Here is a 20659-nt window from a genome sequence, read left to right on the forward strand (position 1 = left end):
GTTTTTTTCCCTTTTTTCTACTAGCGCAAAGAACATCAGGGCCCTAAAACATGGGAGTGTTTTCCTCCTCCTCGTAGATTTGGTGGTGGGTAGGGTTGGCCTCTTTCAGATGTCACCTCTCCAGGAGGCTTCCCTGATCCTGCAGGTCTGCTTTGATGTTTAGTCGCTCCGTCGTGTTCCACTCTTTGCGATCCCATGGCCTGTAGCCCGCTGGGCTCCTCTGTCCATGGGATTTTCCCAGGCGAGAATACTGGAGTGGGTTGCCATTTCCTTCTCCAGGGGATCTTCCCCACCCAGGGATTGAACCCTTGCAGGCAGATTCTTTACGGCTGAGCCACTGGGAAAGCCCACAGTCATATGTTTTCTCAAGCAGTTAACAGGCTACCACTGTGCCTCTAGTCTGTCCTGTCCCCCAGGAGGGCTGGAGCGTTACCGAAAGCTTTCCTGTGCGCCTGAGACCCCCGGGCTGTGAGCAGCACTTGCTTCAAGGTGGCAGAGGCGTGGCTCTTGACTTCTTGTGTTTTTCTGGGTTGGTGTTCTTTGTTTCTTTGTTTTTACAAGTTCGTTTCATACATACTTACTGAGTTTTTACACCTTGCCGGACCCTTCCATAGGATTTAGAAATACAGCAGAGCTTCCCTTCTGTCAGGAGAGACAGAGCATCATAAATGAGTGGAGAAACAAATAAGTAATTCCAGACTGGGGGATGTGAGTCAGGGTTTTTGTCTGCTTTGTTCAGCACCTAAAATAGTGCCTGCACGTTGTTGTTGTTGTTGGTTTGCACTTAATAAATATTTGCTGGCTGAACGAGCAAGATGATAATGAAGGAAACAGCCAAGTGTTTCTGTGGGGAGGAGCTGGGGTGAGGGGGGCAGGGCGTGGGGAGGGGGCCAGGGCCTGTTGTAGCCGATCCAGCCGATTTAGCAGAAGGGGGTGGAACTGGAGCTCCTGCCTAGGCGTTAGAGAGGACAAAGTCCCTGAGGCGGGAAAGCCTCTGCTTCTAGAGGCAGATGGGGGTTGCCAGATGAGGTCAGAGGAAAGGCAGGTCACACTCGGCCAACTTCTGGTCCTGGGGAGGAGTTTAGTCAGTTCAGTTGCTCAGTCATGTCCGACTCTGAGACCCCGTGGACTGCAGCACGCCAGGCCTCCCTGTCCGTCGCCAACTCCCAGAGTTGACTCAAACTCATGTCCATTGAGTCGTTTGGAGTCAAATTGCTGTCTGGAGTAATTGGAGGGTTTTTAGCCCAAAAGTTAAATAATAGGATTTGCGTTTCTGAAGGGTTCCCCTTGACTCCCAGGTAGGGGGTTAGGGTCAGACTGATAAAGAGGCTTGGACAGGTGTGAGAGACTTTAGAGGTGGTAGTGACAGGATTTTGGCTTCCTTAGTGGCTTCTTGGGCTCCAAAATCACTGCAGATGGTGACTTCAGCCATGAAATTAAAAGACACTTGCTCCTTGAAAGAAAAGCTATGACCAACCTAGACAGCATATTAAAAAGCAGAGATATTACTTTGCCAACAAAGATCTGTCTAGTCAAAGCTATGGTTTTTCCAGTCGTCATGTATGGACCTGAGAGTTGGACTGTAAAGAAAGCTGAGCGCCAAAGAGTTGATGCTTTCGAACCATGGTATTGGAGAAGACTCTTGAGAGTCCCTTGGACTGCAAGGAGATCCAACTAGTCACTCCTAAAGGAAATCAGTCCTGAATATTCATTGGAAGGACTCATGATGAAACTGAAATACTTAGAAACTCCATGATACATGATGGAACTCCAATACTTTGGCCATCTGATGTGAAGAACTGACTCTTTAGAAAAGACCCTGATGCTGGGAAAGATTGAAGGCAGGAGGAAAAGGCAGCAACAGAGGACGAGATGGTTGGGTGGCATCACCAACTCAATGGACATAAGTTTGAGTAAGCTCCGGGAGATGGTAACGGGCAGGGACACCAGGCGTGCTGCAGTCCGTGGGATCGCAAAGAGTTGGACACGACTGAGCGACTGAACTGAACTGAGTGGCTCAGTGGTAAAGAAATCGCAGGAAACTCGGGTTCAATCCGCAAATCGGGAAGATCCCCTGGAGAGGGAAATGGCAACCCACTCCAGTATTCTTGCCTGGAGAATTCCACAGATAGAGAAGCCTGGTGGGCTATACAGTCCTGGGGTCTCAAAGAGTCGGACACGACTGAGCAGCTAAACAGCAGAGAATGGCAGTGGTGGGGTGTGTTGATGGATTAGGCTCTGAAGGCCAGGGAGAGGGAGGGTGGCTGGCCTCTGAGACTCCTGGATTAAGCCCTGAGACAAAGCTCCACTTCAGATATTTCAGATTTGAAGTTCTGTGAGGTGTCCAAGGGCTGTCAGGCCAGCATTTAGATATATACGTCTGGAGCGCAGGGAAGGGGAAGGCTGGGAGAGAAGCTTTGGAGTCTTGAGCACTGGAGGTGTCTAAAGCTGAGGAGTGGATGAGCTCCACAAAGGAGAGGGTTTCACCAAGGGAAGAGTGCCCCCACATCAGCGTCTGACAAACTCCAAGACCAGGAGGAAAGGTGTGCGGAGAGGGGAGGGTGGCGGCCTGGGTCTCAGGGAGGGAGCTAGCTACCCTGTGGAGGAAGGAGGGGACTGGAACTGTGGTTGGCTCTGGTCGCCTGTGGGGCCATCGGGAGAAGGGGGTCGGGCCATGTGTGTGCTGAATAGAAAGGAAGTGAGTTGAAGAGGAGGCAGCAGGGCCTGAGGAGGGCGAGGCAAGTGGGCCAGCCCAGGCAGCCGGGGAGGGTGAGGCAAGTGGGCCAGTCCAGGGAGCCAGGGAGGGCGAGTGAGGGGCTCCCATGCCCTCCGTCTGCACCTTGCTCTCCCGGCCGTGGGCCTCCCCCAGGATCCTCTGAGCGGGATCCCTAGAGTTCAGATTAGGGAGGGCTGGACTGGGCCCCCCTAAGTGACGTCCAGTGGCTCTTTGAGCTCTCTCTCGCTCTCTCCTTGGAGGGCTCGAGTCCCACCCTGTAGTGTCACCTGCCCTTCTTCCCCTCTTCCCACATGATCGCTCTTTGAGTCCAGGCGCCTAAGGGAGAGCACCGTGAGCCTGGCTCTCCTTGCAAGGCCCTCTACCTTTCCCAGAGCTGAGCTGGACTTGGGCTGCACTGATGGCTTCGCTCTGGATGCTGCTTTTGTGGGTTTGGCCTCCAGAGAAGTTTGAGGTCTATTTCAAAATATTTTGGTGACCCAGATCTTGATCTCTCTGCAACACTTAGCCGTGAGGCAGGAACGGTGGGGTGGGGGGCAGTTAGAATGTGTTCGGCTCATTGAGGGGACAGTGTAGAGCTGGGGACAGCCCAAGAGCTAACAGTCTCCAGATGGATTCTGAGTGTCTGTTGAATGAATGGCACTCAGATATTTGAGTCTTTGGGCTCCCAAGTTGTTTTGATAAATGCTTTCTCTGCATTTGGCTAGCCACTGTTTTTACATCTTTTCTCTTCCAAGGATAGCTTGTTTCCTCATTTTATACATGAAGAAACTGAGGCACAGGAAAATAAAGGATTTTCACAAAGTCCCACAGTTGCTGAGTAACACAGTCAGAATCACTACTCAGCCCTGCAGACTTCCAAATCACTCCACCTCCTACTGACAGATGAACCCTATGGACAAGGAGATGATGGTGTGAGTTTAAGGCACCCAGGTCCCTCCCTGCCCCCTCAGAAGCGGTCGTATGCTCTGCCGGGGCTGTCGGGCATGCCTCCTGCCTCCTGATCCCTGATTCTTCTGGTCCCCACCCCCGCTTCTCCTTCCCCTGCTCACCAAGAAGCACACACACCAGTTGCTTTAGGTTCTAGGAAGATAGAAGAGGCTTCCCAGGTAGCTCATTGGTAGAGAATCTGCCTGCCGATGATGGCTGCTGAACTCCTCCATAGAAAGGCAGCTTAGCGGCAGCATATCCCCTGGGAGACTCTTAAGGAGGCGAGGGTTCACTCCTCATAGTGGGGAGACTGAGGTCCAGAGCTGGCCAGGTGGGCTCTGCCTGGAGAGGTGATGCCTTTTGCTGCCTCCTGACATGTCCTGTGGCCTGGAGCCTTTGCACCCTCTCACTCCCAACAGATCCCAGTTAGCCTGGGGGTGGGGTGGGGTGGGGCGGGGCAGAGGCAGGGCCTGTTTTCAGGTCGCAAAGAATTCCAACTACAGCCCAGCCTTTCGTGACCTGGGTGCTTCTAGAGGAGGGTGGGCAGCTGGAACGTGTTAAAGGGTGGTCTTGCCTGGGAGTCACTGAGGATCCTGGGTGGACCCCGTCTTTACAGAAATCAACTGAGGCCCAGAGAAAGATGTGACTCTTGCCCAGAGTCACTACTCAGAAAGTGACCACTTTGTGTCTCCCAGCATATCCTGGGGCAGTGTCCTTCAGCCTAGCTAAACAGGCTGGCCTTTATCAAGTGCTCCCTGAAAGTCAGCTTTGTTCTGTAGCTTATTGCGTCCTCACAGCAAGCCCTGGGGGCTGAGCGCTGTTGATGTTATTGCAGAGGGGGAAGCAGGCCCAGAGAGGTGACCTGACTTGTCCAAGAACACAAGATTGGAAGTGGCACAGTCCAGATTTGAACAGTCTGACTTCAGAGCCCATGTTCCTAACCACTAGGGTACACAGCTTCAGACTTACTTGACTGCTAGGCTCCATAGAAACAGACCAAGGGTGGTACATCCTTGAATGACCTGGCCCCTGCAGAGTTAGGCCTGAGGACTGTGCCTGGCCTTAGCCTTTGTGATAGGATGGCCATACAGCACCTCTGGGCTGCCCACCCACTCCTGGTGTTCAGAAGTGGCCCACTCTTCTTGGAGGGCTTGCTAGACCAGGTACAGAGGCCCAGGCAGTCAAGTCTCTCCTGTCCTCTGCTCTGTGTGTGTGTGTGCGTGCTCAGTCATGTCCGACTCCTTGCATCCCCATGGGCTGTATAGCCCAGCAGGCTCCTCTGTCCATGGGATTTCCCAGGCAAGAATCTGGGAGTGGGTTGCCATTTTTCTTCTCCATTCTTCTCCTCTGCCCGCTCCTATTTTAGCAGCTCACAGGCTATGCCCACTCTTGGAGCCTAGGGGGCCCCAGAGGGCCCCCACCCTTGCAGTCCCACCTCTTCTCTTCCTGTGGACCATGGTCAGCTTGCCTGAGCCCTGAGCCTGGAAGGATGGGGTACCCCTCCTCTGACTTTGGAGCCAGTTTGGGAAGGAGGGAGAGCCTGGCTGTCAGGGCCTGTGTGCAGGGCTCCAGACCTCCCTCTTCTCTTCCTCCCTCTCCCTGCCGTTCCCGTGCTCATGGTCTCTAGTCTTTTCATCTGTGAGAAGGGGGAAAGAACACAACCGAGCTCATAGGGTTTTGAGGCTTAGACTGGAAGCCCAGTGTTGGGGCACCTGTGATGAAAGATGCTAGTGGAGGCGGAACAGATGGGGCCTCCAGAGGGCAGGTGGGAGAAGACGCCTGGCCCTGGCTGACCTCATGTGGCTGGGCCCTGGCCGCGGACTGTGCCATCCCGAGTGAGTCGGGAACCCTTGGGCACCATGACTTCCTCCTCTGAAAGATGTGTCCAGGTGCTACCTGCCTGGCATAGTTGTGAGGAGTCATGAGATGCTGCCGTGAAGGAGTGTTGTGCTGGCCTGTTGTGAGGGTTGAAAAATTTGTCTTTCCCACTCTTATTCTTGAGATGTCGCCATCCCACAGAAAAAGAAGGGCAAGAAGGCAAAGTGGTTGTCTGAGAAGGCTTTACAAGTAGCTGAAGAAGGAAGAGAAGAAACAAGAGAGAAAGGGAAAGATACACCCAACTGAATGCAGAGTTCTAGAGAATAGCAAGGAGAGATAAGAAAGCCTTCTTCAATGAACAGTGCAGAAAAGTAGAGGAAAACAATAGAATGGGAAAGACTAGAGATCTCATCAAGAAAATTGGAGATATCAAAGAAACACTTCACATAAGGATAGGTGCACTAAAGGACAGACATGGTAAGGACCTAACAGAGGCAGAAGAGATTAAGAGGATGTGGCAAGAATACACAGAAGAACTATATAAAAAATTTGACCCGGAAAACCATGATGGTGTCTTCTCACCTAGAGCCTCAAGTGGTCCTTCGGAAGCATCACTACAAACAAAGCTAGAGAAGGTGATGGAATGCCAGCTGAAATATTTCAGATCCTTAAAGATGCTGCTGCTAAAGTGGTGTACTCAATACGTCAGCAAATTTGGAAGACTCAGCAGTGACCACAGGACTGGAAAAGGTCACTTTTCATTCCAGTCCCAAAGAAGGAGCAGTGCAAAAGAATGTTCAAACTATTGGACAGCTGTGCTCATTTTGTGTGCTAGTAAGGCTATACTCAAAATCCTTCAAGCTAGTCTTCAGCAATACATGAACAGCGAACTCTTAGATGTACAAAATGGGTTCAGAAAAGGCAGAAGAATCAGAGATCAAATTGCCAACATTAATTGGATCATAGAGAATGTGAGGGAGTTCTAGAAAAACATCTACTTCTGCTTCATTGACTATGCTAAAGCCTTTGAATGTGTGGATCACAACAAACTGGAAAATTCTTAAAGAGAAGGGAATACCAGACCACCTCATCTGTCTCCTGAGAAGCCTGTCTGTGGGTCAAGAAGCAACAGTTAGAACTGGACATGGAACAACAGACTGGTTCCAAATTGGGAAAGGAGTATGTCAAGGCTGTATATTGTCATCTTGTTTATTTAACTTACATGAAGAGTACATCATGCAGAACGCTGGACTGGATGAGTCACAAGCTGGAATCAAGATTGCCGGGAGAAATATCAACAACCTTAGATGTGCAGATGGTAGATACCACCCTAATGGCAGGATTAATGAAGGGGCACTAAAGAGCCTCTTGACAAGGGTGAAAGAGAAGGGTGAAACAGCTTGTTTAAAACTCAACATTTAAAAAACTAAGATCATGGCATGTGGTTTCATCACTTCATGGCAAATAGAAGGGGAAAAGTAGAAGCACTGACAGGTTTTATTTTCTCGGCCTCCAAAAATCAGTGTGGATGGTGATTGCAGCCATGAGGTTAAAAGATGCTTGCTCCTTGGAAGGAAAGCTATGACAAACCTAGACAGCATATTAAAAAGCAGAGATGTCACTTTGCTGACAAAGGGCCATCTAGTCAAAGCTATGGTTTTTCCAGTAATTGTGTACAAATGTGAAAATAGGACCATAAAGAAGGCTGAACACCAAAGAATCGATGCTTTTGAACTGTCGTGGTGGAGAAGATTCTTGAGAGTCCCTTGGACAGCAGGGAGCTCAAACCAGTCAATCCTAAAGGAAATCAACCCTCAATATTCATTGGAAGGACTGATGCCGAAGCTCCAATACTTCGGCCACCTGATGCAAAGAGCCGGCTCACTGGAAAAGACTCTGATGCTGGGAAAGGTTGAAGGCAAAAGAAGAGGGCGGCAAAGGATGAGGTGGATAGATAGCATCACTGGCTCAATGAACGTGCATTTAAGCAAACTCTGGCAGATAGTGAAAGACAGGAAAGCCTGGCCTGCTGCATTCCATGGGGTCACAAAGAGTTGGATACAACCTAGCAAGTGAACAACAACAGGTGAATTTGGATTTTTACTATTGGGCATTTTGTCTAAAATCTTCCCGAGACTTCTAATCTGATCCTGACTTTTGAGGGATTTGGGGATTTTTGCCGTGTTGTGTCCTGTACAGAAAAAGGGAGCTGTGCCTTTAAGTCCTCAGCAACCCCAAGTGGGACACTGGCCCTTTAAAAGCACATTACAGAGAGTTGGAACTTAGCCTTTGTTTAACTAGCCATGTTCAGTCCCAGCGGACAGGGCTGGAGCGGTATGTCTAGGACCAGAGTGGGGTTGGACTGGCTGGGCCCAGTGGGGGACAGCGGGCAGCGGGGGTGGCTGGCCCAGCCCCTCGGTTTCCCAAGCCCGGTGGCCGCACTGAGGGATGGTGAGTGACCTGATGGCCCGAGCGGAGGTCGGGATGAGGGAGGCCGAGGAAGAGGGCGGGGGGGTAGCCGCCAGCCTTGGCCCCTGAGCAGCCTCTCGGGCCCAGGGAGCAGCTAACTGAGGCCTGTGGGAGCGGCCCATCAGAGAGGGTGTCTGGCCTTGGGAGGGCTTCGGCTGTTCCCCAGCAATGGTGTCTCTGCCCCGCTGCAGGCATCTCCCGCCGGCCCAGAATGTGGAAGCAATTAGGATGGCCCGCCAAAAAAGCGAGAAACGGAGGAGTGTTGTTGCTGTTTTTAGTTTTTAAAAGAGAGGAAATCCAGTGTCAGTGGCCCTTTTCCGTGAGCAGGCCCAGGGGCTGCTGTGGCTGCTCCGAGAACCGGGAAATGAGGAGCCCGGCCTTTGCTCAGAATTGCCGAGTCCAGGGCTGCGCTGGGTGGAGCTGTGCTGGGGTTCAGGGGCCTTGTCAGCTCTCCCCCAGCCCCGGCCCCCAGCTGGAGTCTTTCTCTCTCTCTCTCCGTCTCCCTGCCTCTGTCTGGTCCCTGATCCGGAGGCCGGCCGTGGGTTGAGCTTGGGGTGTGTTTTGCTCCAACTTAAATGCTTCCAACAGTTGTCAGGAGCCTGTGATGCAGAAGTGTGTGCCCAGGAAGTTACCTCCTCTCGGGGGAAATAGGGGTTTTGGCTTGTCTCGTACTGCCCTGTGGAGGAGAGTGAGCCAGCACTCTGAAGGTGAAGCCAGCCCTATGCCTGGCTTCTTGCAGGTATCTGTGGTCCTAAACCCTGCCCACCTTCACTGCCATGGCTGGGGGGCTGCCGACCCCTACCAGCTAGGTGGCCTTCTCACTGTTTTCCAGACAGGTGACGCAGGAGGTGACACACCAGCTCTCTCTGGTGACTCACAACTTTTCTAAGTTACCTGAAAGTTGGTGTGTTTGATCGCACAGTTTCTGTAAGTTTGGTCAAAGTCTCAAAGGCATTGACAGGCAGTGGAAAGAGTTTGGAGTTGGAGCCCAGATGCCAGGCCTCCAGCCCTTGCCCCAGTGCCTGTGAACTGTGACCTTGGGCAAGCTCCTGGACTTCACTGAGCCTCTGCTTCCGGGGGAGCGGAGTGTAGAGGGGAAGCCCTGGGGGGAGGAGTCAGTTCAGCTGGGATGGGCGGGCAGCATGGAGGTGGTGGTCTTTGAGCCAGGCATCGACGGGTAAGGCTCACCAGCCTCCTGCGTGTGTTCTAGGTGGAGGTGCAAAACCCAGGATGCCTGAGTTGGGACGTGCCTCGGAGGCTGTATATACAGTGTACGGCCTTACTAGTCGGAATCCCGTGGGCCAGTGGCAAATGACAGGCAGGGCTAGCTTATCCTAGAGTCAGCAGTGTGGGGTGGGAGAAGAGGGTGGGCTCTTGGAGCCTGGCACCCTCTCTGGCCTTGGGAAGCCCCTCAAGGCTTCACGGTGTGTTTTCTTAACTGAGGTTGGGTCGCTGGACCCCCTAAGTGGCAGTGATATGGAGTCCTTTAAACAAGGCGCCAGGGCCCTTCGAGGTGTGCAGGGTGTCATGGGTGAGGTGGGGTGCTGGAGAGCCACGGACGGCTTAGAATCGCTGAGGTCACAAGGAGCAGGAGGAACTTGGCAGCCTTGCCCTGGGCTTGACATGAGTCTGTGCCTTTGCCTGCGACCTGGGAGCTGGTGGCTTGTTGGCAGCCACCCACCCAGCTGTCTCACGCGAGTTTCAGCCTGGGAATCGGAGCTCTGAGGCCCCGCTGGGACTCCCAGATGCCAGGCTTTGGGAGGATGGGGAACCGGGCTCCCTAGGCCCCCCGGGCTCAGCGCTGGCATACTGGAGAGGCGCCCAGTGACTGTATACTGGGGTGCTGGGTTAGCTCAAACCAGGGTGGGGTTGTTAGCGTAACAACCTGCAGCAGGCTCCTGGAGGTGAGGGCAGCCCACTTGTCAGGTGAGAAAGCTGAGAGGCCCACCTGAGGGCTACGCTCCCTCGGCCTGGTGCCCCTTCTCCTTCGTGTCTTTGCCCCTTGTCTCCCTGAAGCCACAGAGCCCCCTGTCCTAAGCGGTGGCAGGACAGGAAATGGACACTGCTGCCAGAACCTACAGAGAAGGCAATGGCACCCCACTCCAGTACTCTTGCCTGGAAAATCCCATGGGCAGAGGAGCCTGGTAGGCTGCAGTCCATGGGGTCTCAAAGAGTCGGACATGACTGAGCGACTTCACTTTCACTTTTCACTTTCATGCATTGGAGAAGGAAATGGCAACCCACTCGTGTTCTTGCCTGGAGAATCCCAGGGATGGCGGAGCCTGGTGGGCTGCTGTCTCTGGGGTCGCACAGAGTCGGACACAACTGAAGCAACTTAGCAGCAGCAGCAGCCAGAACCTACAATGCCCGTCACTCCTTAAATAGGGACTGGGAGGTACCTACTTAAAGCTGAAGTGCTGCAGGGCAGGAAGGGGCTGAAAGCCCCAGGAAAGCAGGGCTCCTGCATGTCAGGTTACACCCGTAACCCCAAAGGCAGTGTTGCCCCCACTTTACAGATGAGAAAACTGAGGCATGCGGGTTAATGAATTTGACTGAAGGCAGAGGAGTGTACGTGTGTGTGTTCTTAAGGAAGGTTACCACATTAGACCAGTCACAGCCACACGATGCCAGGAGCTGGGCTGTGTTGACGATTGATCTGTCTTTGGTTGAGGCAGGAAGTTTAGTGCCCAGGCATGGGGGAAGGACAGTCCCCAGGTCACCTTGTCACCGTAATGTGAATGCACCAGAAGGCCACCTGGCATGACAGTTGTGTCTCGGGTGGTGGAGGGGAGAGGGGAGATGATGACGTTCTTCAGAGGGGTCCACTGAGCCTAGGAGGGCTTCCTGAAAGTGGACAGCTGGGAGGAATTAGATGAGCCAGAGAGGAAGTTGTTTCCTTGGGGAGTGGAAGTCCTTGGTTCTTCAGTTCACGCTTCTTTTTCATTTCGTCATCCTTTCCCACTTGGGTCATGAGTCCCCAGGGCCCGAGGCAGCTGTTGGAGGTATTTATGGTCCCGGTGGGGGTGGGGGAGCCAGTCGTAAGCTAGTTGCACCCTACATGATCCGCGGTGCGATCCTTGGGGCCAAGGGGATTCAGGGGCGTGTTCACGCGTGCAAGGAGGAGCGGGGTGCAGCCTGGGCTCACAGGGAGGGACAGCACTGTCCCTTCATCAGGGTCCTCCAAGTGGAGGGGCTCACAGTCCAGCCCCGGACGGGCAGCAGCCTGGTACTCTGGGCCTGGCGAGTGTGGGGTGCGCCAGATGGGGCTGGTGCCGTGCTCCTACATTGGGGTGCTTTCCACGGGGACCTTGGGGCTTGGGGGGTCACTCTGCTTAGTTTTGCTGAGAGGCTGGACAGTTTCTCCTGGGGACCGGGGGTGGGGTGAGGTAGGGAGCTATCCCTACTCAGAAGCAGAAGGAGCACCCAGCCCTCACCTCACTTTCCATTTGCCCAAATCGCATCCTGTTCAATGAGTGTTCCTCAGATGCTCTTCTCTTAAAATTCAGGGCACTTCGCTGTTCTTCTGAGGTTTATGAATGTTTAAAAACTGCTTTGCGGTCCCCAAAGTAATTTGACAAGTCTGACAGCTATTGATTAAAAACCCAAAATTATTCAGGCTGCAGGATAACTTGGGGGAATAGATGGAAAGTGTTTTGTTTCTTCTCTCTCTGTGTGCCCCTTGCCCTTCCTGCCCAACCCACCCTCCCCCCGCAAAATGACATGGGGATGTGAGGAGGTAAATGTGTTCCTGAATGTTCTCTGAAAAGTCCATTAGGCTGCAGAATTAGAAAGGGGGTGTGGGGGATGGTCAAGATGCTGAGGGGCGCCCCTCCTGCTCGGGGGGCTGCCATCAACACCACTCACAGTGGTGGCCTCACCCCAAGCTGTCGTGGGTCAGGTCACCAACAGGGAAGGAGGTATCGCTGACTGCCTTGCAGGTGACAGAGGAGGAATGGATGTGGTTAGCATGTGGTCCCTACGTTAATGGGGAGTTGACATGTTGGGGATTTGGTTATAGTCTCTGAAGTGAAGAAGCAGCAGCCTGGAGAGAGTTCAGAACTTGTTCAGGGCCCTGCTGATCCAAGCAGATCAAAGGTGGAGAGGAAGAGGAAGGAGCCCAGGACCCGCCGGCCAGGTTCCCCTCCCCTCCCAGTGAGAGGGCCGGGCCCCTGCCAGGGTGCAAGGTTGACTGGATCCCCGACCTCCAGGCCTGTCCTGGCCTGGTGTGGGGTGGGTACCATACTGTCCCAGCAGAGGCCGATCGGGCCATTGGGCTCCTGTCTTTCACTTCCTGACGCTGCGCCCCCAGCCAAGCCCCTCCTCTCCCAGCCTCAGTTTCCTCTGGTGTCCTGAAGCCTGCTGCGTCCAGTCCTGTGGATTGACAGGCTGTGTCCCGGGAGGGCCGCTCCATGAGCCAGGGTTCATCAGGTCTAGTTGAGTTCTTTACCCCCTTCCTGCTTGGGTGATCCCTCCTTTCAGTTGGGAGAAGACCATCTGATGGTGTGTGTACCTTGGAAAGAATACCTGTGGCAGAGCCGGGCATGTGGTAGGCGCTTTGTGTCTGTTGAGTGCAGGCTGCCGTGGCATCACTCATTCAGTGTACACGGGGCACCATGGGAGCGAGGCTTTGGGCTGCATGGAGCCGTGGGCCTGTGATGAGCCATCCTGTCCTACTGTCTCGGTCACGGGCACACACCCTCCTCCTCCAGCTCAGCCCTGCGGTGTCAGGGAGGTGCAGGCTTCCAGGGTGGGGCGAGGCCAAAGACCGGGCACCTCCCAGCCCAGGGAGCTCCCAGCTCAGTGTGCGCACGGGGATAGGGTCACACCAGCTCCAGTGACAGCTGGCATCTGCTCCTTGGCTTTGGATGGCGAGAACCCTGGCTGAGAGGGGCCATGCCTCCAGGCACTGTCATCCCAGGAAACCTTCCCAGGCCAGGCAGCCAACCTCCCTGCCTTTTAAGGACAGGCTCTGTCTCCCCAGGGCCCTGGGGACCACCAGACAGCTGCATTCTTCTCCCCGCCCCTGGGACCCCAGCGGTTCCCAGGCCAACAGGGCAGGCCGAGCCTGGGGAAGATATGACTCTGCTGGATATCCTGGGTGTGTGTGTAGGGGGAGAGGGGGGGTGCTGCCCTGTTTGTGTCCTGCTGCTTGATTCCCAGGAGGTCAGCGCCCTCACCCTGACTGTGCCCAGGACCCGCTGTTTCCCCTGTGGATACAGCTCCCTGGACCTGCCTGCCTGTGACAGGCGAGAGCACGGTTGGCATGTTCTGACCTGACTCGAGTCCACAGGTCCTGCCAGCCCTGCAGTGGGCGCCTCCTCCGTGGAGACCAACCTTGTCCAGGGTGTCTGCCCTTTCCAGGCCTGGCTGTGGGCCGTGATCCAAGACCACACAGGCAGGAAAGTGAGAGGTTGGGGGAGTCTGTGCTCAGAGTCCCAGGCAGAGGGGCTCACCTGGCCCCTCCGTGGGGTCTCCTGCCCCCTCCAGACACCCTCTTTCATCCTTTCACTTTAGGAAGTTAAGAGTTTTTATTGGGGGGGGGGGTTGTTTGTTTTTGAAAGCATCCCAGAACATTTGGGTAGGTGCAGTTTGTTTACGGGTGGGGGAAGCATGCCTGGCGAAGGTAGGAGGTTTGAGTGGTCAGGGGAAAGGAACAGAGAATTGCCCGCAAAGCCCCCACCTCGCCACCCCAGATGTCAGAAGCGTCAGCTACCCTAGAAACGTCAGTCTTGATACAACACGGGTAACCCTTAATCGGCCTGTTCACAGCTGTGCCCTCGCTCCTTACAGGGCTGCCTGGCATGAGGCAGTGAATAGAGCAGGGGCCAGCCTGCGTAACCGCTGTGGCCACTGGCATTGACCCTGGCTCCCCGGCCTTACCTCAGTTGGCCTCACAGCAGCCCTGGGAGGAAGGTATGTCAGCCCTCCCTACTTAGAGTCGGAGACACTGAGGCCTGGACAACATGTTAAAAGTCCTCAGGGTTGTGTGTTTCACAGGGAATGGAGACTACGTGTGCTCCTGTACCCGGCACCCTTGACACTAGGCTCTCCTGCCTGTTCCCAGCTGCAGGTGTGTGGCTGTGTGTTTACCCCTGGGGCTTACTCTGCTGCCGGTTTGTTATGCCAACAGTCCCCAGCAGCGCGGGCAGCCCCTCCTCGGCATATGTAAAGCTTCCAGCTCCTCGAATGCCTCCAGAGACAGCGTGCCCTCTCCTCTAAATCCAAACTGGGCTGGCCCACCCATCCCAGGGACAGTGTTGTCTAGCTGGAATCGGCCCATCCTGTTCTTGGCCCCGCCTGCTGGAGGCATGCACCGCAGCTCCCTCTGCCCCTTTGAGATTTGGAAGGCGATTCTGAGCCTCTGGCTTTCCAGGCCATCCAGTCCCACGCTCCGCTAACCCCACCCGCAGCTGGAAACGTCTTCCCCGTGTGGTCTCATAGGGCTTTTTAATTATCACACATTTTATTTTCAAGTCTCCTCCCTCCTTGAAATAATAGGGAATTTGCTAAACTTCTGTGTCACTAACCTTTTCAGAGAAGAAAGGATGGAGTTGAAAAACAGCTCGTGGGTTGGCTGGAAGGCTATCAGATAAGGCCGAGGCCCTGGAGCCAGGACAATGTCCCCTTGTTCCCGCTGCCCGCCCTCACAATGGACTGCTGTTGGGGCCTGGCCATATCTCCAGCCCCAGCTCCACCCGCGCCTATGGCGAGCCCAAGTTTCCCTGGGCCCTGGGCACAGGCTGTCCGACCCCGGCCAGCCCCCTGGTTTCTTCCTCCCTGACCTGGAGTGAGGGGTCACGGCGAGCAGGTCAGCTGACTGTGGCCCCAGAAGGCCGCCAGCGGGGAGATGGAGGCTCGGGCGGATGCCGTTAGGCTCGGAGTCTGCCGGGTGGGACTCGGGTCCCCCTCGGCCACTTGCCACCTGTGCCATCCTGGGCGAGCTGCCTGGCCTTTCTGAGGCGCAGTCCCTCGGTCCTGACGGTTCTCATGAGAATCGGGTAAGGAGTCGGGTGGGAAAGTGTACGGAGTGGTGTTCAGCCACCCGGCCTGGGTGTGAGCGCTCATCTGTCTAGGGAGACCGGGGACGGTATGATGATGGCCACGTTCAGACTGGGCTTTGAAGGCCGAGAAAGAAGGCCGTTGTTGGGGGAGAGAGACTGGAGGGAAGGTGGGACGCAGAGGAGAGTCTGGGTCACTTGCTGGGGGTGTTGCGGGGGCAGAGTTGCAGGGCGGGTCCAAGCCCAGGTTGAAGCACTGCGGGCCTGCAGGGGCGGGCAGAGGGGCCCATCCGGTGGGAGGGTGCCGCCCCTCCTTAGCTGCCCCCAGGCCTGAACCCGGACACCTCCCAGAGGCAGGGCAGGGCAGGGCAGCCTTCCTCCCCTGTGGCCTCGCCTCTCCTGCCTATGGCCTGAGAATCGTGGCATCCCTCGATTCTTCCTTTATGGGAATTGTGAGGATTCCATGCGTGGAGAATACAGGTAAAGATGTACTGAGCAGCTGGCCCAGATGGGGAAAGGGGGACATGGGGATCTCTAGGGGCTGGGGACTGTTGAGGGTCCAGAGATCAGCTGGGTCTGGGACAGTCTTGGGGTGCGGCTGCCCGAGACCAACGCTTGGGTCGTTTTGTCCCTTCTCCTGCTCACCAGCATCTGAGGGCTGAGGGAGGATTCTCCTCTATCCCAGCCGTCCTCCTTCCCTCCCCACAACTCACCTGACCTCGAGGCCTTGGTCCTGGAACTCCGGGGCCCTGAATCTTAGCCCTGTTCCAGATGCCGCCCTCCCAACAAGGAGCCTCCTGCCTGGCAAGGAGACTGCTCTGCCAGGGGTCTTCCAGCACAGCCTGATAAATGTCAGGGTTCAGGGTCCATCTCTGCCCAGGGAGTCTGGGAAGGCTGCCTGGAAGAAGAGGTGCTTTTTGCTGGGTGTTGAAGGTTTTGCTGGGTGCCAAGGAGGCCTGCCTGAGGAAACCATGACTCCTGGGGGAGAGGAGCCCAGGGTGAGGTGGACCCTGGCCAGCAGGGCTGCAGCTGAGCTTACATGGCCTTGATGAGAAACCCTCTCTTCATGACTCCAACGCTTGGGGAGTGCCTCTCCCTGCAGACCATCCTCTGTGCTTGTTACCATTTATTTCCATTTGAGACAGAGGAGTCCTTTCTGTTTCAGATAAGGAAAAGGGTCCCTGGGGGTGGGGGTTGCTGGGGTGCTAAGTGACACCAGGAGGGAGCTGAGACCCTGGGCAGGTCACCTGCTTTCTCGGAGGAGGCCGCTCCAGGGTCAGGTCGGTGTCCACCCCTCAGTCTGTGAGGATTCAGCCAAGCACTGTGTGGTGTCGCCTGTGGGCACGGCCCAGGACAGGCCAGGCCCGGGGAGGAGGGCCAGGCAAGCGGAGCCCACAGCCTGGCGATGAGACCCGGTTCTGTAGCCTCTCTGACACACTGCGGTCATGCAGCGTCCCTGGCAGGGGTGGGTGAGAAGTAGCCCAAACCTGGGCTGTGGGGGTAATTTGCACGGCCAGAGCCCCCTGCGAAGGCCTTTGCCCTCTTCGGTGCCATGTCACCAAGGACAAGACTCTGGTCCCCAGAGCCCACGGGGGGTCCCTGGGGGCAGCCATGCGTGGGCGTGCTGGGCCACCTTCTCTCCCACCCCCGCCTCAGCGCAGCAGGGAAGGGCCTGACCTGGGTGGGGGCCTAGCATACGATAGCCTCCGAGCCCAGGCCCCCAGACCACACAGGACAGCCGTGGGCAGGGCTCCCAGACCAACTGGCCCCCTTGCCCGCAGGAGCCTTGGGCAGATGCAGGGACTGCCGCTCCCCGAGCCCATCTTACCTTCTGTGAAATGGGCAGATGAGTGTTCCTGGCACAGTTGTGTGCCGTGGAATGTGATCAGCAGAGTGCCCTGACCTAGAGGAGGTGGGCGCCCACGAAGAGGGAAGGAGCGGGGCACTGTCTCATCACCTTACCAAGCTTCCTGGGAAGGAACATGGTGCCCACTCACTGCCCCCGTGGAGTCTGGGAGCCTGTGATGGCCTGTGCCCTCCCTCCCTCCCGGGATGGGCTTCGGGCCCAGCCTCGGACAAGGCAGGGGCTGGAGGTGAGAAAGGAAGTGCTCAACAATGCTGGCCAGAGCAGAGGCGGGCTGGGTCGAAGCCTGCCCTGGTGATGGATGGGGCTGGAGTCCTTGAGTGGAGTGTTAGGTGCTGTGCTGTGGGCCTGGAACAGAGCTGGCCAGCTTCCTGGAAGAGGTGGTTCTTAGGCTCTGAGGTGGGCCTCCTGGGTCCAGGAAGCATCCACGTGACCTTTTCCCCTCCCTGAGTCCCAGTCAGTCATCTTATCAGTCACTTCCATGGACAGATTCCTTCTGCCAGGAAGTCCCACCCTTCAGGGGCACAACAGACCGGCTCCCCTCTGGGCCCAGAGCTGCATGCCAGGGCCTGATGGATAGGTGCCCCTTTCCCCCACGAGCCTTATGGGGAGCTCGGGGGCAGGTAAGCTGCAGGTAAGAGGGAAGACTAAGCGCCTGCATGTGAGTCAGAGAGCACAGGCCCACTGGGCCTCCCCATTATGGGGCAGTGGTCAGAGCCCAGCCCTTGACTTCTGTCCCAGAAGCACCTGGGAGATCTAGGAGTGGCCACTGAGCCTCCCGGGGCCCCGCCCCACCCCTCCTCCTGCTGGTCAGCTTGGGCTGCAGGGGTGGGGTGGGGCCCCTGCTCCAGGTCCTGCCACCGAGAGGCTCCCTGGGAGGTGGGGAGGATCAGGGCTAGCCCAGGATGCCTCAGCCGCAAGCTTCCCACAGCGCCTCTGTGCCATCAGGAACCTTCCAGGTGAGGCCCGGGCCAGCCAGGGCATGTTTGTGGAGCAGGATGGTGGGGAAGGAGGAGGGGGGTCTGCAGCCACAGCCTCCAGGAGGCTGTGGCTGCTTTGAGGTCTGCCCTGGGCGTGCCAGGCCTCCTGGGGCTGTAGAACCAGGACACTCCCCCACCACCACCACCACCGGGGTCTCTGTGGGCAGGCCCAGTCCATAGAATAGGTCTCCGTTGCCTTTCCCCAGCTGGCTGGTTCAGGTGCCCCAGGCAGGAGGCGGCCCCAGCCTGCCAGCTCCTCCCCGTACTTCCTGGGTCTGTGCTCCACCCACTCTGCTCCCAGCATCTTACCTGGACCTGGCAGGGGTTTCCAGGCTGGGCCAGAAAGCAGCCAGATCTTGGTCGATGGGCTGGATCTTCAGCCCCAGCTAGTCTAGGGGCCTGAGTCCCGGCCCGTCGGAGGCTGGGTGATTTCCTTGGTGTCTGAGGCAGGGCGTCTCTTGCACTGAGGTATGGAGCCACATTCCATGAGGGAGGCCCAGGGTGGAATCTCAGCTCAGTGGACGGCAGCTCCACCCACGGCACTGGTCAGCTCTGGGAGGGGAAAGGAGTTTGGGCCACTCGAGCAGGACCTGGGGGGCTCGTCACGGTAAGAAGGCTGTCGGCGCCGCCTGTGGCGTGGCGTGGCAGTGTGTGTGTGTGTTTGTGCGTGTGTGTCTGCGTGTACGCAGTGCTGCCTCCCAGAGAGGGCACTGGAGGTGCAGGGGCACCACAGCTGTGTGTGCCATTGGCCTTAGTTCTTGAGCGGGTCCTGGGGAGGTTTGGGTGGGTTCCAGTCGGCTTTAAGACTGTCTCACAGCTTCCCTCTGGTCCATTCATCTGGGAGCCTTCACAAGTCCTGCCTGAGGGCATTGGCTCTGCTCCAGCGACCAACCGGAGCCCTGCCCTATGCCTGCTTTCTGCTGGGCATGGGGGAACACTTAGGGGGAGTCTGACTGGTTCTCTTGGGGGGGCTGTGGGGTCCACAAGAGCTGAGATCCCATTTCTAGCTCTGACTCCCATGCCACGCATACGAGAGGACCGTTGCCAGGGGAGATGCAGAGTGTTGGGGCTAGAGGGTGGCCTCTGTCAGTCAGCCTGTGGGGCCTTCTAGGTAGGGCCAGTCCAGCTTATCTCTGAACTCCTGGGTCCACACTTAGGGGCCTCAGCTCCTCTTACTGCAGGTGCTTGTAGAAATGGGTTCCAGGGTGTGTGCCCTGAGGGGAGATGTGTGGTGGTCCCACCACGCCTCACTGACCTGAGTGAGGGAGGGTCTTTTTTGGCAAGGCAGGGAGAGGCGGTGGCTTAACCCTTGGAGGCCAGGAGCTGAATGGCTGGAGGGTGTTGGAGTTGGGGAGGTATAGGTGAGCTAAGCGCAGAGTTTGGACGTGCAGAGGGCCGTGGCCTGCCCGGCCTCTGCCCTGGGGTGGTCTTAGCAGGCCTGGCTGGTGCTCTGGCTTTTCCTGTGCCCCCGCTATGGGAGAGGGGCCCCGGTGTCTTGCCTGCTGTGTCCTGTTGACTGTGGAAAGGGAGCTTTGCCTCTCCGGGTGGACTTCCATCAAGCACCAGGTGCCATCTGAGATGCTTTCCGTGGAAAGGGGAAGCCAAGGCTCAGGGAAGGGACTTGCTCAGGGACCCAGGTCCACAGCCAGTCAGGGCCCATCAGCGCGTGCACCCTGTCTCCCTCTTAACACTCACTGAGTGCCTCTCAGCACTGCAGAGATGGCTCCATCCCTTCCGTTTTGAGCCTCATGGTCCTCGGGTGTGAGGAGGGAACAGAGTCCCACGGCACACCTGCCTCACCTGGGGCCGGTGGGTGGGTGTGCTGGTGTATGTGAAAGGGCTCCGTAAGCAGTGGTGGCCTGGAGAAATGTTGGGACAGGGCGATTGCTTCTGTCTTGCAAGAGGACCAGGGGGGTGGGGAGGGCACCCAACCCTGGAAGACTGCCTGGGTCAGGTCTGCTCTTCCCTGCTGGTCTCTGACTGCCGCACCACTATCACCCCCCCACACACACACCCCTGAATCTGTCTTAAGACAGAAAGGACTGTGGGCGTTGAGAGGTGTGATGGCCTCTGCAGGGGGTTCTGGGCAGGCCTCCTGGGAGAAGAGGGGAAGGGAGGGGACAGGGCAGGCTGACCTGACAGCCCTGCTGCCCGCCCCCAGGTCTCATCTGATGCCCAGGCTGAAAGAGTCTCGCTCCCACGAGTCCCTGCTCAGCCCCAGCAGCGCGGTGGAGGCGCTGGACCTCAGCATGGAGGAGGAGGTGGTCATCAAGCCCGTGCACAGCAGCATCCTGGGCCAGGACTATTGCTTCGAGGTGGGTCTGGGGCGGCGGGGTGGGGCAGGCCCAGGTGTCCTCCCGCAGGAGGCCAGTTCTCCGTCAGCTGCCCTCCTGGAGGGTCCTGTGGCCTCCACTCTTTGGGGGCAGTGGCCAGAAACCGTCAGTGCTTTTGGACTCCCAAGAGACCAGGTGGAGCTGGGAGATGGGGGCTTCCTTCCTGCCCTGTGGTCTTCTTGGAGACTGACCAGCACTGTCCCCCACGCGGGGATGTGCAGGAGTCCCGAGCGGGTGGAAGGGACGTCCAAGGCATGTGTGGAATGGCTCAAGCCTGCTCACCTCTCTGTGAAACCCCTCCAGTGTGGTGTGGGGCCGTGGAGAGAGCACCCCCTTCTCTGGCCTCTGCATGGTGAGAGCCAGGATCTTTCCTGCCCCGCCTTCTGTGACCCGAGGTGTGAGGGCAGAGGGGGTGCCACCCCACCCGGCCAGGCTGTTCCCTGGGGATCCCTGTCCAGTGCCTCCTGTAGACGGGGAATCTGGCCCAGAGATGTCAGAGCTCACGAGGCCAAGTCAGGACCCGGGTAACTAAT

At 56.8% G+C, this 20659-nt stretch overlaps 1 protein-coding gene across 16 annotated transcripts in view; it reads left to right on the top strand.

Moving 5' to 3' along the window:
* The window catches only part of DAB2IP (DAB2 interacting protein), a 212022-nt gene that overhangs the window by 162508 nt on the left and 28855 nt on the right, over positions 1 to 20659 (top strand). For 13 of the 16 annotated variants that reach the window (XM_019970743.2, XM_070799191.1, XM_070799188.1 and 10 more), the window contains one exon: positions 19955 to 20108. In XM_019970743.2, the coding sequence (XP_019826302.2) occupies positions 19955 to 20108 (154 nt within the window). Of the gene's footprint in view, positions 1 to 5396; positions 7934 to 14002; positions 14950 to 18287; positions 18401 to 19954; positions 20109 to 20659 lie in introns of those variants that run through there. The other 3 variants (XM_019970753.2, XM_019970752.2, XM_019970748.2) reach the window with 3 other exon arrangements.

This window comes from Bos indicus, chromosome 11, assembly GCF_029378745.1.
Source record: "Bos indicus isolate NIAB-ARS_2022 breed Sahiwal x Tharparkar chromosome 11, NIAB-ARS_B.indTharparkar_mat_pri_1.0, whole genome shotgun sequence".
NCBI lineage: Eukaryota > Metazoa > Chordata > Mammalia > Artiodactyla > Bovidae > Bos > Bos indicus.